At 40.9% G+C, this 17,374-nt stretch overlaps 1 protein-coding gene across 3 annotated transcripts in view; it reads right to left on the bottom strand.

The window, feature by feature from the left end:
• Positions 1–8,682: 8,682 nt before the first annotated feature.
• The window catches only part of SPTBN1 (spectrin beta, non-erythrocytic 1), a 184,297-nt gene continuing 175,605 nt past the window's right edge, over positions 8,683–17,374 (bottom strand). For 2 of the 3 annotated variants that reach the window (XM_040429744.1, XM_040429746.1), the window contains 4 exons: positions 14,977–15,215; positions 12,374–12,547; positions 11,178–11,220; positions 9,978–10,193 (listed from right to left, as the gene is read on the bottom strand). In XM_040429744.1, the coding sequence (XP_040285678.1) occupies positions 9,978–10,193; positions 11,178–11,220; positions 12,374–12,547; positions 14,977–15,215 (672 nt within the window). Of the gene's footprint in view, positions 10,194–11,177; positions 11,221–12,373; positions 12,548–14,976; positions 15,216–17,374 lie in introns of all 3 variants that reach the window. The other variant, XM_040429745.1, reaches the window with a different exon arrangement.

Genomic DNA, 17,374 nt, shown 5'->3' with positions numbered 1-17,374 from the left:
AAGTCATTGATATATTCAGTAGTTGGTTGGACAATGTCAGATGCTTTTTCCAGATTATATAAATTTTCATAATATTTGGCAAATTCCTCTGCTATATGCTTGGGATTATATAATTTTTGGTCCTGATTGTCGTATAAGAAAGGGATTCTTGATTTGATTTCTCTTTTTTTAATTCTATTAGCTAAAATTTTTGATGCTTTATTACCTTGGGAGTAGTGGTCTGATTTGACTTTACGCAGGTGGAATTCATGTTTTTCGTGTAGATGGAGGTATAAATGGTGTCTGGCTGTTTTTAATTTGCAGAGAATTTTTGGATCTAAAGAAATCTTAGAAGAATCCTCCAGGTTTTTGATATCAGCTAATAATTTATCTAGAGTTTTCCTTCTATTTTTCTTTTGGATAGCTGCATGTTTTAACAGAACACCCCTTATAAATGCCTTGTGCGCACTCCATAGTGTAATATCTGAAACCAACTTATTGTCATTGGATTTAAAATATTCTTTTAGTGAATTTTCTACTTCTGTACGTATAGAGGAATTTTGGAGTAAGGAGTTATTGAGTCTCCATGGGGAATATATTCTATTACTATACATGTCATCCAGAGTAAGAGTGATAAACGCATGGTCAGACCACGTTATATTAGAAATTGATACTTCTAACACTTTTTGAAGGAGCCATTTATCTGATACAAAGAGGTCAATTCTAGAGTAAGTATTGTGTGGGTGTGAAAAGAAAGTAAAATCTTTTTCATTGGCATGGTGAACCCTCCATATATCTAGAAGACCCTCTTGAAATAAGAAATCTCTGAGGTGTGAGTTTTTTTGAGAGGGAAGAGGAGAGGGCAGCCTATCAATTGAGGAGTCAGGACACATATTGAAGTCGCCACAAATCAATAGAGAACCTTGTTTAGAATCCTGAGCTAATTTGACTGTACGTTTGATAAAATTGATCTGATCAGCATTAGGGGCATATAGATTAACTATTGTGTATCTAGAGTTATTTATGTCGCATATAATAATAATATATCTACCCTCTTCATCAATTATTGTATTATGACACTGGAAAGCAACAGAATTTTTGAAACCTATAATCACACCTTTTCTTTTATTTGAAGCCGGTGAGAAAAAAGTGTGTGGAAAGGAGGGATGAGAAAATCTGTAGGAGTCTTCCTTATTAAGGTGGGACTCTTGAATACAGATGATATCAGCTCCTTGTTTCCTCACCTCATTCCAACATGCTGAGCGCTTAAATGGGCTATTAAGACCTTTTACATTTGCAGAGAAGACTTTTATACCTTTACTAGCCATACTGAGTTCTAATACAATATGCTAAGGTTTCTAATCTGAGTTGATTAACTAGTAGTGTGTGAATGAAATAGTGAAGTACACATATGTTACCGTATAGTAATTTTGGGGAACGTAGATTTGAATCTTTGGTTTCAGTTGTTTGAGGTAGACCTTTTTTGTGTAACCTTGCAAAACAATAAGATAAAACATAGGAAAAAAAAAGATTAATAAATAACAGAAACATAACAATGGTCTAACAGTGACCACAAGTAGTGATGTATCTCACTTAGTATGGAAGGCGTTAGGGAAACAGTGGATTAGGGAATGTGAACACAGAGATGTAATATGTGTTCTGAGAGGTAGAGCATCAGGGTGTGGAATCCCATAAGAATAGGATAATAGTAATATAACTATATAAGTATAACATGGAAGAATACTTATAGTAACAAAGAGACTGTCCAGAATAAATTTCACGGAGGATTTCTTCCCACTTTGGTCCATTCTGGAGTTAGGTTAAGGTGGCTTCTGTCAGAGGAAGGTCTATTAGAAGGAGAGTTCATTGCTTTGTCTCTTTCTTTGTCTTTGGCGCCCTCCGGTGGCACAGAGATGTTCCATTTGGCAAAAGCTACTGACGCTTCCTGTGGAGAAACTAGAACATTTGATGAATTTTGGTATCTCACAATCAGCTTAACAGGGAAGCCCCATTTGTAAGGAATATTGTTATCCCTTAATGCTTTGGTGTATATTTGGAACTCGCGCCTCCTGCTCAGTGTCGCTGGCGATAAGTCGGTGAATAGGAGGACATTACAAAATCTTTCAGGGATATCCGTCCTCTTTTTTTGAGCTTCTCTCATTAGGGAGTCTTTTAGGTGATAAAAGTGTATTCTGGCAAGAACATCTCTGGGAATAGAGGCTGGAAGAGCTTTGGGTTTGGGAACCCGGTCTATGATCAACTCTGACCCTGGGGTATCTGGCAAATATGACACTATAAGGTCCGCAATAAAGTCCTGCAGCTGAGAGTCCAGAACACTTTCAGGAATGTTTCTGAATCTAATGTTATTTCTTCTGGAGCGATCCTCCAGATCAGCGATTTTAAGTTTCATGGTGGCTATGTCATCTTCAACCGCATTATGATTATCAACTAGTGAGTTATGCGCTGTGACAAATTCCTCCATTTTTTCTTCCAAATGTGCGGTTCTTTCTCCTATAGCGACTATGTCTGCATGAATAACAGAGATTGTCTCTTTAAAGTCGCCATGAATAGATCTTTTTAGATCTGCCAGCATGTCCTGCATTGTGGTAACTGTTAATCCAGGATCTATACCTGGTGAAGCAGGGTAAGTATCAAGGGGAGGACTGTATGGCTGTTGTTCACTCACCCTCTTTTGTTTTTTAGGTTCCTGTGAAGAAGGAGAATCGGATCCTGCTGAAGAGGGAGACCCAGGTGATCGCTGGATGGGTGCCGCTGCAGAGGACGGACAGGGCACTCCCTCTGTGTGGCGGGAACCGGCGCCATCTTGTGAAGACCCAGGAGCTGGATGGAAGAATGCCGTCATTTTCTGAGGCTGCGATCCCTTCTTCCTTCCTCTGGTCATCATCGGTAGGAGTACTGAAGCAAGGTCCGTTCTGGGGTAGGTAAGTATCTCCAATATCTCTGTAATATATTCGCTTTGTGCCGCTGTCGGAGTTCCACAGCCGGAGCTCTGGCACAATGCGACCTCTCCTCCCGGCATCCGGCCACGCCCCCTTGCCACTCTTACCCCATAGCCCAGACATATGAAGAATGTGGGAGATTGTTGTCACATGTACCACACAGTCAGTACTTGCCAGATATTCCTGCAGCTCCTTTAATGTTGCTGTAGGCCACTTGGTAGCCTCTCAGACCAGTTTTCTTCTTGTCTTTTCATAAATTTTGGAGGGACGTCCAGTTCTTGGTAATGTCACTGTTGTGCCATATTTTCTCAACTTCATGACTGTCTTCACTGTGTTCCATGGTATATCTAATGCCTTGGAAATTCTTTTGTACGCTTCTCCTAACTGATACCTTTTAACAATGAGATCCCTCTGATACTTTGGAAGCTCTCTGTTGACCATGGTTTTTGCTGTGGGATGAGACTAAGAAAATTTCAGGAAAGACCAACTAGAGCAGCTGAACTTTATTTGGGGTTAATCAGAGGCACTTTAAATGATGGCAGGTGTATGCTGACTCCTATTTAACATGATTTTGAATGTGATTGCTTAATTCTGAACACAGCTTCATCCCCAGTTATAAGAGGGTGTGCACACTTATGCAACCACATTATTTTATTTTTTGTTTTCTTCCCTCCACCTAAAAGATTTCAGTTTGTTTTTCAATTAAGTGGTACAGTTTATAGGTCACATTAAGGCCTCATGCACACGACCGTTGTTTTATTCCGTGTCCGTTGTTCAGTTTTTCATGATTTTCTGCGGACCCATTGACTTTCAATGGGTCCGTTAAAAACTCGGCTAATGCACAGTTTGTCATCCGTGTCCGTGTTCCAGTCCGTCCAAAAAATATAACCTGTCCTATTTTTTTCACGGAAAACGGTTTGCAGACCAATTCAAGTCAATGGGACCGTGAAAAAACGCTGAGGCACACAAGATTGTCATCCGCGTCCATTTTTTTCCTATCATTTGCATGGCAAACTTGACTTAGACTTTATTTTACTTTCCTTCATGTCTGGTGATCCTCCAAAAATAAAGGAAGACACACGGAAACAAAAACGGAAACGGAACCCCATTTTGCGGAACGGAACACAACAACGGTCGTGTGCATGAGGCCTAAAGGTGGAAAAAGTTCTGAAATGATTTATCTTTGTCTCATTTTTTTACAGCACAGAAACCTGACATTTTAACAGGGGTGTGTAGACTTTTTATATCCACTGTATATATATTTATTACCTCATAAAAAACTCATTAATTACAATTCCCCATATGTCAACTTTATGTTGGCATCATTTAAGTAATGTAATTTTATTGGAGAGTTAAAAGGTTTAGAATTTTAGAAGCAATTTTTGAAATTGGAATTTCCAAAATCTATTTTTTTAAGGACCAGTTTAGTTCTGAAGTAATTTTGAGAAGCTCACATAATAGAAACCACCCATAAATACCCCATTTTAGAAACTATACCCCTCATAAAACTGGTTTTAAAAATGTTGTTAACCCTTTAAGTATTCCACAGGAATTAAAGCAAAGAGGTGAAATTTTAAAATTTAACTTTTTTGGAGATTTTCCATTTTAATAAATTTTTTCCTGTAACACATCAAGGTTTAACAAAAAAACAAACCTCAATATTTATTACCCCATATATGGTCGTATACCGCTGTATAGACACACGGCAGGGCTCAGAAGGCAAGGAGCGCCATATGGTTTTTAGAGGGCAGATTTTGCTGGAATGGTCCTAGGGCGCTATGTTGCATTTGAAGAGACCCTGAGGTTCCCTCACAGTGAAAACCACCAAAAAGTGACCACATTTTCTAAACTTACACCACCCAAGGAATTTTTAAGAGGCACTTTGACCCAACAGGCGTTTCCTAGAATTTATAACCCTTTGGGCTCATGTACACAAACGTATTTTCTTTCTGCTTCCATTCCGTTTTTTTGTGGACCGTATGCGGAACCATTCATTTCAATGGGACCGCAAAAACAATGGAAGGTACTCCGTGTGCATTAATTTTCCGTATTTCCGTTCCGCAAAAAAGTAGTGCGTGTCCTATTACTGTCTGCAAATCACGGTCCGCGGCCCCATTCAAGTCATTGGGTCTGCAAAAAATACGGAACGCACACGAAACTCATCTGTATGTCATCCGTATTTTGTGGATCCATAGTGTAGAAATGCTATACCCAGCCTATATTGCTCATGTGTTTGGTGATGAATAAGTTACTGTTTCAGTTTCCAATCCACAAAAAAATGGATAGAATACGGAAACTATATGGATATGTTTTGTGGAATAACGGAATGGAAGAGGACTTAAATCAGAGAAAAAAAAACTCAGATACGGAACAACGGATCCATGAAAAACGGACCGCAAAACAACAACGGTCGTGTGCATGAGCCTTTTGGCTGTGAAAATGAAGAATTACTTTATTTATTTTTTTCTACAAGAAAATGGTGCTTTAGGCCCAAACTTTCATTTTCACAAAAGATAACCGGACAATATCCCCCCACAATTTGCTACCCATTTTCCCCTGAATACAGTAACACACCACTTGTGGTCGTAAACTGTTATTTGGGGATATGCCAGGGCTCAGAAGGGAAGGAGCAGCATCTGGATTTTCACACATGGAATTTTCTGTCATGGTTAAGCTATAATTTTTTTTTAGCTTTTTGTTGACTGAGCTGCGTTGAGGGCTTATTTTTTGCGGGACAAGCTGTAGTTTTGTATTGGCACCATTTTGGGGTACATTTGGCAGCTTTTTATCTAATTTTTTTTGGAGATCAGGTGATATTTTTGTAGATCCGATCATTACAGACGCAACAATACCAATTATGTCTTTTTTTTTTCCCTTTTTTACATTTTACACAGAACATTTTTAGAAACAAAAATCATGTTTTTGTGTTGCCATTTTCTTAGAGCCATATTTCTTTTAAAATTTTCAGACTATAGTCTTGTGTAAGGGGTTGCTTTTTGCAGGAAGAGTTGATGTTTTTATTGCTACCATTTTGGGCTACATACGACTTTTTGTTTGACCGATATGTTTTTTGGTAGGTGCGGTGACAAAAAAAAAAAAAAAAAAAAGCTGTTCTGGCGTAATTATTATATATTTTTTTTTACACCGTTCACTTGATGGGGTAGATCATGTGATATTTTTCTAGAGCCTGACGTCATGGATGTGGCAATACCAAATATATATTTTTATTTTATTTTTTACACTTTGTGTCCCCCATAAGGTCATACAAGACCTCTAGGGGACATTTAACTTCCCTTTTTTTCCCCACTATTGATTTCTCCTGTAACTGGGGGTGACATAGCCCCATTTACAGGGGAACTGCACCCCCAGAGAGGCTGATCGTGGTCTATGGAAGACCCGGCAGCTCTTGCACTCCCCCGACCGTCACATGACCACCGGGCCAGGACAGGAAGCGGCACATTGCTTCCTGATCTGTATATACAGCGCTTATTCACTGCTGTGTATACAGCGATCTAAAAGGCAGGGACACCCAGGTACGGTCCCTGCCTTCTCTCTGGGGTGTCCTGCTGTCACTGACAGCGGGCCCCCCGCTCAGCAGCTGCACGATTAGTGTGCATCTGCCATCTCTGAAAGGATGTTCCAGAACGTCCAATCAGGACGTTTATAGTCGATGGACGGTCAGGAAGTACTCCCACAAAACATTTTATTCCCTGACCTGTTATAAAAGGTACATAATGTAATCTGTAGTGAATGTAATCTTGTGCTGTTTTTGTGATCTATCCCCTCCCTTCAGATTTTTAGCTGTCATGTGACCAACTCTCTGCTCTCCAATTAAGACAGGACAGGAAGTCAGTTACTTCTCTATTCATTCCTATGAGACCGATTGAGGCTTCCAGAGGAATACATAGAGAAACTGACTTCCTGTCCACACACAAGATGCTGTGTCATTTGGAAAGTCTTATTGCTGCTCACATGACACAGATGAGAAGCATTAGGGAGGTATAACTCACAAATACAGCCACTGGTAAGAAGATTACCTTCACTACAGATTACATCAAGCACCTTTCTAACAGGTCAGAGAATATTTTTTTTTGCAGTTCTTCTTTAATTACACAACCTTCAAATGAATATGCTGATGTGCCCATTTCAACCATATACTCCCTACGATTTACTTTTTATACGCCTCCCCAGGTTACTAAACTTAACCCGAAGCGATGTGTAAACATGGCGCCCGCTCAGACGTGCAGCGGGCACCATGGCAGGCAGATCTTTGCCGTTTCAAACAGCAGAGACCTGCGGCTAATTACCGTGACCAGCAATAATGCCGATCGAGGTAATTAAATGCTTTAGATCCCGTGACCAAGTGAATACACAACCTTGTTAGCACCCTAAACATTCCCAGTTTATTTGCATGGCTGCTAGAACACAAATTGCGGCAAGTTGGAAAACCCAACATTTATCCTTCCAAGTAGTGAACAACAGAATCAATATGATTGTTAAAAATATAGAACCATATATCGAATATAGACCAGAATGCATGTGGTCCGAACAGGACATTCCTCTCTTATGTATAGATTACATACCTGGACTTTTTCTTTGGTAATAGTCTATATATGGATGTACGGCATGTGTATGGTCAACCATTACCTTAACTATTTTCTACTACCTTGGAAAACCCAACATTTAGGGTATGGCTACACAGCGACACTGAGGTCATTAGATGGAGAGAAGACTGCGGCACTCAACGTCTTCACAATATGCAGAGTTTTATTCACCAACCGTGCGGCAATTAAACTTCAAAGAGTCTTTCTCAAGCTTGAGAAAGACTCTTTGGAGTCGAAACGTCACATGGTTGGTGAATAAAACTCTGCATATTGTGAAGACATTGAGTGCCGCGGTCTTCTCTCCATCTTATGATTTCTTGGAACTCGATGGGCTAGGGTTCAACACTGCGGGCACCGCCACAGATTGGATCTAGTAAAGGTGAATTTGTAAGTGGTGCTGTCTCTCCCTCAAACTACACAGCGACACTGCTCACGGCCAGGATTGCAGAGAAGCAGTGATCCCATAGAAATGAATGAACCGCAAAAAATCCAGCAGTGTTCCCATTCATTAGTATGGGATTACCACTAGTCTTCCATCCTGGCCGCAATCAGTGTAGCCATGCCGTTATTCTTCCAAGTAGTGAAGGACAGAATCAGTATGATGATGATTTATAACTCAGCAACCAAGTACAATATAGACCACAATATTCTGCTTTCTTTTATGTATACCAGTCTTTCTTTGATAATGGTCTATATATATGGATGTATGTATGGCATGCGGATGATTACCATTGCCTTAATTTATTATGGTGAATTATTTTATACTACTTTGGTCCTCAAGGCTTGAGGACATAACTAATGTCACCACTGCACTCCTCCAGTCCAGTGTTATTGACATAGTGGATTATGCCCCCTTATTGGTGTTCCAAAAGTTCTAATAATGTTCTAATGAAAAAAAATAAATAAATAAAAGCTGGCCATGCACATCTGGTATTTAAATGCTGATCCCGCTGAGATTTACCAGCAATCTGATGTCTGTAAGGACATCTTGAGTGGGCTATGACACGATATACAGCATCCGAGAAAAAAAAAAAGGAGTTGATTTATTTATATTTTTCTTTTGTTTTAAAAACAATAATTAACACTGCACCGGAGTCTAATACAGCAAGCGATGAAAGAAATTGACGTCTTCCAGTATCTGTCATTTTTAAAAGCATTTAATGACATAAGCATATATTTAACAGATAGGGCAAAATCCTAGAGCAAGGGATCAGCAACCCTCAGCAATCCGACTGTCGTTCAACTGCACCTCCAAACGTCACAGGCAGGCGGAGTGCATAATGGAGGTTGGAGTTAAGCAATGGTCAAAAAGTGCACCGGGGGGGATACCCGGACTCTAACAGTACAGTTCCATTCAACTGAAAGCCAGTTCCAGGAATACAGGCCCCAGTCATTGAGGGAGAAAAGGGGGAATCATTCCTAATAAACGTCATTCTGATTGTGCAGTAAAATGTAAATTTTCATTACAATAGTTACAGTGACAGAGAAATGCACACTATGTATCAAATAGCAAAATAATGTAGCAAAATTATAACACAGTGCTGTAGCTGACAAGCAAGTAATTGAGTAACATTACTTTTTTGTTCCAGTAAATGCTTCATTTCACTTGTACATTTAACATCAATGGTTCCTTTAAAGGGTTTATTATACATCTAGTTATAGGTTGTACTAGAATTAAATCAGAAACATACAATATAGTGTATTTCAGCAAAAAAAGAAGAAGGGGAAATATATAAACAAAAACGGAAAAAGTTGTAAAATGACAGGAGTATTTAAAACTGCTAATCCTCTCCTTAAACACCAACATTCGGAGAATACACACGTGACGCTTGAAAGCCGTGCCGTGTTAATAAGTAGGTTCCCAATCAATCTACTGGCAAAAAAAATACAAAACAAAAAAAAAGTGTCTGCACTCTGCTACCACATCGAAGGATCTCAAAAACTCCATGCTAGCTCTCTCTCGTGGGAATGGTAGTGAACGATGGGTCTGAGCTTTATACATCTGTCGGTGATGTGAACAATCACACTTTTAATCAAGAATTAAAGCACCGCTGCCTTGCATATCTTATCAATATTCGTAAGGTCGGGTCGTTGTCAAGACAGCCTCACAAAATTGAGGGCGTGTTTAAATATTTAGGGTTATTCTACAATGCCTTGGGGGGGGGGGGGGGGAATAAAATGAAAAAATGGTCCTCTCTCTCATCCAGATGCCCAATGTCCCTCAAACTTGTGTGTGTGTCTCCATAACCACTTTAGCATACTATAAATATTCTTTTTTTATTTTTTTTATTTATTTATTAATCATGTCGGGGGAACATTAGGCACGGAGTAATGTATTGGTTCTGAGCTTTGCATGCTGACATTTCACTGAAAGAAAATAATAATGTAATAGAAGTGCAGTGGTTTAGGATTTTTGTTTATTTTAGGCTGTGGTTCACTTCTTTTTCCCAAAGAGACTAAATCTCTTCTCCTTGTCCTTCTCTTTGTCCTTCTCCCTCTTGCCAGGGCTGGACTCTGTGGTGACCGTTACGCTGGCTGGCAGAGTTTGGGCTCGGCTGGACGCTGGCGTGCTCTGCGTGCTCAGAGACACCTCTGTTTTATCTACTGTGATTGCGTTTGTGATCGCCTGGATCCATGTGTTCATTTCCTCCTGCAAAAGAAATGACAGGTCACACGTCACTAATCAATTTCATCCAAGCATAGTCATTGCGGGTAATACACTCCGTGTGACAGCAATATTTCCCAGACAGAACCGAACTCACAGTGTTATACTGATTTATAATGCTGCGTGTTCCTGCACGACCTTGGCTGTACTGAATTCTAAAGCTATGCTCTACGCTATTACAAATGGCCGAGGTCTATATAAGATATTAGCTGGAAGATGAAGCCAATTTTGTTGAGTTTCTGGAGCGTACAGATATTGTGTAACAGACAGCTCACCTGCCAAAATGAAGTTAGTCTACGTGAATGTACAAGGGTCAGTGACGTAATGGAAGCCAGATATAAATTTAAGTTTGCATTTACGTTCATGCCCACACACATTTGAAGTTTTTTTTAAATCTGTTCAGGGGGAAGGTATTGATGAAAAATTGCTAAGCAGCCTCAGGCATCGTGTCCGTAATATCATATGATCTCAGATCATTTTCAGGGGCTAAAAGCCTCTTTACATGAACTGTCTTGTCTGCAAGTGCCGCCAATCATCAGCTGGCATCTAAAATCATTATTTCTGTGCAGCAAATTGGCCTGTGCAAACAGGGATCTGCTGCCCAGAAACTATGAATGTGTATGGGGACAAGCAACCACTCAAGTGATGGCCTGTCTCCATACAGAGGAGGTGACTGCTGTAGATAAAGCTTTCATCTCCAGTTCCTTTCCAATAACTGCCTGCTCTTATAGTTGCAATGGAAGCAAGCTTTTTAGGGATAAATATCTCCGTATAACGCTTGTTGAAGCATGTTACAATTGTTTTCCCCACAAATTCCCTATAAATCAGTGACAAAAAGCTCTAGGTGAATACTGAGGCATATGGAGGTAAAGCATGGGCCTACAGATATCTATGCGTTCTACATTATAGATCCACTTACAATACGGTTTGGGTGCATTAACTGCTCATTAATAAGCGAATATAACTTACATCATCTTTGGCTTGGAAGAGGTATTCATTACCATCATTCAGTCTGTAGGAAAAAAACAGAAGATGAATAAATGATGCACATTCAATTTTAAATTCACAAATCAATAGGTAAGCTGCCGAGAGGCCACACCGCTTACCAGAGCTCCAGTGAGCTTCGTGCCCTGAAACAGTTGATCCCGTTTATCATTTCACGGATAACCCCTTTAAAGGGATTCTGTCATCAAGTTTTGGGCTACAGAGCTGCGGACATGCACGGCTAGATCGCCGCTAGCATGTCCGCAATATATCTGTCCTATAGGGATGTGTGCTTTTAATTTCTTTAAAAAAGGATTTTATTGATATGTAAATGAGTCTTGTATGTGTCCAAGGGGCTGTACTAACCTTATTGGAGCCCAGCCGTGCCCGCCTGTGAAGGAGCCCAGCACCGCCTATGTCCTCCGAATCTCCTCCTTTCATCAACTATAGAATGGCGTAATCTCGCGATGCGCGGGCTCGCGCAGTGCCGGTATAGTGTTCTTTCCCTGTGCTGGCATCAGCCTCAGGGAAAGAACTGCGCATGCGCGAGCTCGCGCATCGCGAGATTACGGCAATCTATCGTTGATGAAAGGAGGAGATTCGGAGGACATAGGCGGTGCTGGGCTCCTTCACAGGCGGGCACGGCTGGGCTCCAGGAAGGTTAGTACAGCCCCTTGGACACATACAAGACTCATTTACATATCTATAAAATCCTTTTTTAAAGAAATTAAAAGCACACAGCCCTATAGGACAGATATATTGCGGACATGCTAGCGGCGATCTAGCCGTGCATGTCCGCAGCTCTATAGCCCAAAACCTGGTGACAGAATCCCTTTAAGGACTCCAATTTAAATCTCAATACAATACTGTGACATGCTAGAAAAACCCCTCACAAGCTGCAATTTGCAACACAACCACTGGATGGGATAGACCACATATGGGATAGACATCTCATGACACAGTATTGTAAAATAACAAAAAAAAAAGTAAAACAGCTGGTCATCCAACGTCGCACATCTTCGGATACTGTGATCCAGGAGAGATAGGACCCATCTGTATGTCGCAGCATAACTTGGAAGAATGGAACCCACAATCTAATTGGAGGAACCCGTCCTTATCGGTTCTCTTTAAGATAAAATAAGAACGTTCCCTACAAGGAGGGAAGGCCACAATCAACTTACTTCAGTTTGAACACATGTTTTTTCTTCTTGTAGTCGGTGGCTACTTCACAGGCGGCTTCCTTCAGATTCACCGGGATCTCGTTGTGATAGGTAATTCCGGATGCAGCGGTTTTGGAGTCTTTATAAAATCCAATTTCTTGGTTACTTATCACACAATATACATTGTGCCAAGACCTGAAAAAATAAAAAAAATAAAATCTTGGTCATCAGGTGTTGCAAAGCTTTGTGACCATGTCATAGATTAGTAAATAAAGCTGACCATACACCTTCAACAGCTATCATCTAAATGCTGGTACAGCTGACAGCTACTCCTAAAAATTGACTCATCATACAAATGCATGTTCAGTTTGGCCGGGTGTGCATGTGGTTATAAGTGCAACATGTCCGTAAGTGTTTTGCGATCTGCAAATTGCACGGCCGCGTGTGTTCTGCATTTCGTAGACCCCACATGGCTGGCCTGATGATAGAAATGCCTATTCTTGTAGGACATGCTCTATCTTTTTTTTTTGCGGGGTCCCGGAATAGACCTATGCATGCGGACAGCACACTGTGTGCTCCATGCATCGTTAGCGCTCCCATCGAAATGAATTGGTCCGCACCCGTTCCACAATTTTGCGGAACGGCTGTGGACCAAGAAATACGGTCGTGTGAATGGACCCTTAGATCGCTGGTGGGTTTGGATGACATTCTGCAGTTGTAAGCTGCACGATTCACAAGCTCCTCTGATTATTTTGTTGTTGCCTTTTTCTTAAGAAAGTGAAGCCACAAGCACACACAACTGTCTACAGAATGCAACAGCAGATTGTAGTCCTGTGAGTGGACAGAAGCTACACTCACTATTCACAGAAAGCATCTCTATTCATCTCTCTATTCACAGAAAGCAAGCTCCATCAACAACATCAGTATTCTGCTGGGAGAGCAGCTGTAGAGAAGTACTGGCTGAGGGCTTGTATCAAAACCACCTTCAAGTAAATCTCTACCTTTTATCAACAAGTCATTTGAGGTCCAGAATTCTTTAGACATAGATTAAAAGAAGGCGTTCTGTCACCACTAGAGGGAGCTTACTGCATACTGTGTTATTTCAGTGTAGTACAGTATGCAGTAGGTTTTCCCTAGTGGCGCGCTGCAGACAGCCAGAATGGTATGTATTAAAAAGAACAGGATGAATCCTATTAAGCCAGACATACTGCCTGGTAGAGTTGATCCTGCTGAATAAACTGATGCCTGTCTTGTGAAAATCGTATGCATCGTTCCCACAAAAAAAAAAAAAAAAAAAAAATGATTCTATATGTAAATGAGGGCTTCAGTGCTCCAAGGGGTATGGCCAGCGCTGGAAAGCAGAGGAGCACCAAGAGCTTAGGCCCTGCCCCTTGGTGCACTAAAGATCTAATTTTTATAAAGAATATCAGTCTTTTTCCAATTTTCACAAGACAGGTGTCATTTTAATCAGAAGGAACAACCCTACTAAGTAGTATGTCTGGTTTAATAGGCTTGATCCAGCTGACAGATGCTCTTTAAGTCTAGGTCTATGCAGAGGATCTGGATCTCTGTCAGAAAAAGAAAAAGTCAACCACTTTTGTCCATGCCATTATATGTATAATACTGCAATTTTCACACAGGCCACGCAGTCTAATAGGTCCTAACTTCCTCTTCTCTACAGGTGACTTTTCAGTAGCCATTATTGTTATTACTAGAGGCAGAATTACAATAAGTAACACCTCCATATAGATAACATAGGGTCCACTATTCACATTAGGTAGTATCATAGCTCATCAGCTCCCTCCTGACCTCTGCACAGGGCACAGAGCATGCCTAGAAAACTCTCCTATAGCAGTTAATAAGGTCCCCTCCAGTCCATTGTGTCATTGGCCCAAGTTTCTGCTCTCAAAAGACAGGAAGTTTTAACATATTTTAGGCCTAGTGGCCAGTGTGAAATTGCAGAATTATATACGATTTTTTTTTTTAGATAGCGACATAAAAAAAAAAAAATTCTAACAAAAAATATGTTGAACATAAAAAACACGTTATTTAAACATTAGGTCATTTTATGATTACACATTCCCTTTGAATGATTTAAACAGGATTAAGTTGCAGTTAGACGGCCTGAGAATTAGGCAGATTATTGGGAACGTTCCTGCAAACAGTCGTTCCCGACAATCTGGCCATGTAAACGTGCCGTCGATCACCTGATGAACGAGCGAAACGCTTGTTCATCGTGTCATCCTGTCGTTCATGCAGGCACCACCGATCATAGTTTCTGGGCAGCAGATCATGTGGTCTAAACAGTGATCTGCTGCTCAGAAGCCATGATTCTGTACGAGGACGAAGGATCGCATACAGATCCTCATACTGTGAAGGAGATGACTACATGAAAATAAATGTGTGGTCTCCTTCACTGAACGAACAGCCGACTGTCGGGAAGGAATACTTCCTTCCCAACAATCGGCGGCAGAATCGTCCTGTCTGTCATCAGTGGGGGAAGAGACTGGAGCAGTTGCCATTTCCTGCCCTAGAGGCTACAACATTATTGTATAGGAGTCAATTTAGAGTGTCAATTTTTTTAAAATTATTTTTCTTCCCGAGAAGGCCACATTGTAACATACCTGCTGGAGGCCTTCTTATTATGGGCCTCCCATTCATGTTTGCGATGCAAGAGACCTTCAAACTGAGCAGAAGGAATGTCCTGCGTCTTGGCTGGTAGAGTGGAGGCGGTCTGCGGCTGCATGCCCGATTTCAATTTGCGGTCAGCAGTTGGTGAAGGGATTGGACTGGATTCTTTTGAACTTGACCTCTGCTCTGTGGATCCATTAACCATTTCATTGGTTTCAGCATTTTCTGCCATCTGAAAACATAAAGGAACCGTAAACACAGGAACGTTAAAACATCTATAACCGCACAATGGTTCCCTATAGACTATCCAACACTGCAGCGCAGAAACCATTTATAGTGTCTGCTTGCAGTTCACCTACATAAAGGACTGAAGTACAGCAAATCTGCTCTGACCCCAGTATAAATAAGCAGGAGATCAATTAGATGTATCAATATGATTAGTAATCATTTATAGACGTGGAAAAACAGGGAGTGCGGACTGTGCATAACTGTACCTCAGTCCTTTTCCCAGAATATAGAGTAAAGCCACCAACAAGAATGACAGAACAGGGTGCCGTACGACAGCCCCTGTCCGTCCTGTCACCACACGATAGAATTCAGAACAGGTCGGTTCTCATAAGCATTGTCAGAAACGTACTCGTCAATGGCCATGGTTTCTGAAAATGCTCCTATTTTACCGGAGGTAAAACGATCAGAGGACATGCAAAGATTAAAATAAAATAACACCATGCACATCTACTTCCGTCATCCTGGTTAGGTTGGATTTTTCAGGAGAACAGATGGGAAATTAGGAGGAGGTGTGAGATACCAGTGGTTTGGCAACCAGAGTTATTGTATTGCTCATCATTAAAGTACATTGGATTGGAGTTAAGAGGGAACGAGAGAAACCACCACAGTCACTCAACACCACACGGCTATTTACCCACAAAACAAAGACAGAACCAAGGCCTTGCCATCGCTTGCTTTGCTGTTCAGTTGTTCGCGGCCCGCTGTGACCGGGATGGCTTCGAGAGCCAAGTTATCCAGCTGAAGTCGTCTCCAGGAGCCGTTCAATTATAATGGATTCCTAGTATCTTTTATCTAAGGATAGGACTTCACACCCTGACATCCATTCCTGCTATTATGTTGCTATTTAGTATCACTGAAGCAGCTTGAAGGGTGAGATTAGCAAGTTACGGAAGCTCGGTGCTACTTACTATTTAGTACACACAACGCCAGTTCCTTTTTTTTTTTTTGCCAAGGATAAAATAAAGCAAGGTGCCACGGGTTTATTGTGAGTAATGGCAGGGGCTCCATGTGGAGGGTTGTCTTTAATAAAGTGTTTGCCAGTATTTCATACCAAATACACTTGTCTATGTTCACGAGAGTTTGGGATTTAGAAAATTCCACATGGAAAGGGTTGATTGAGTGTCTGTAGCTTCCTACACCTGATCTGCCGACATAAAGCTTAATAACAAATCATTAAAATGTTTCTAAAGGGGTCGGCTCATCAGAAATAATCCCTTTAAGGGCTCATTCAGACGGCCGTATGCTGTCCGCAAAAATACTGAATGCTGTCCGTTTTTTTGCGGATCCGCAAAAAAACGGATAGCATTCAGTATTTTTGCGGACCCATAGACTTCAATGGGGCCATGTCCTGATTTTCACAGACAAGTATAGGACATGTTTCATTTTTTTTGCGGATCCGCAAAAAAACAGATAGCATTCAGTATTTTTGCGGACAGCATACGGCCGTCTGAATGAGCCCTAAATCAGACGTGGGCATCTGCCGATTTTGTCCAGGAAAGTTATGGCCAGTCAAGCACTGGAAGAGTAGGGACAAGGGGCAGCCATTCAGATGATTGGGCATCCATGTAATACATGGATGGCTTCATCTGCCAGAGCTCCTACATTCTAGATCTTTTCAGAGTTAGATTTTAGGACTATGTTAGATGGTCACCAGAAATCTGCCTCCATAGCACACATTAACATCTACTGTATTAAAGTAAAATAATTGGTGAAAATTGGGGCATTTTTTACCCATCCAACTAGGACTGCTTTTATAACACTTCTTCCTTGATCAAATATTTTTCCATTTACAAAAATATTTCTGACATAGTTTCCACTCAATGTATAAATACATTACGCAATGAGAAAACAGGTTTGAATTTTTGTCAAATATGAGATTCAAATTATTTAGTTAAAGGGAACCTGTCACCTAAAAAACGCCTCCCAAACCGCCAGCATTACCTTAAAGTAGCCAGCAGTATGTTCCTAAAGATCCTTTTCTTCCTCCAGGCAGATGCACCAAAATCTTGAAAAACAAACTTTAATCCCCTGCACGCGCTATGTAACAGCAGAGTTTGAAGTCAAGGGGGCAGCGGCCTCCTCGCTTCGTCAAGATAACCACGC

This window comes from Bufo bufo, chromosome 4, assembly GCF_905171765.1.
Source record: "Bufo bufo chromosome 4, aBufBuf1.1, whole genome shotgun sequence".
Classification (NCBI taxonomy): Eukaryota; Metazoa; Chordata; class Amphibia; order Anura; family Bufonidae; genus Bufo; species Bufo bufo.
This window is presented reverse-complemented; position numbering and strand designations above follow the sequence as displayed.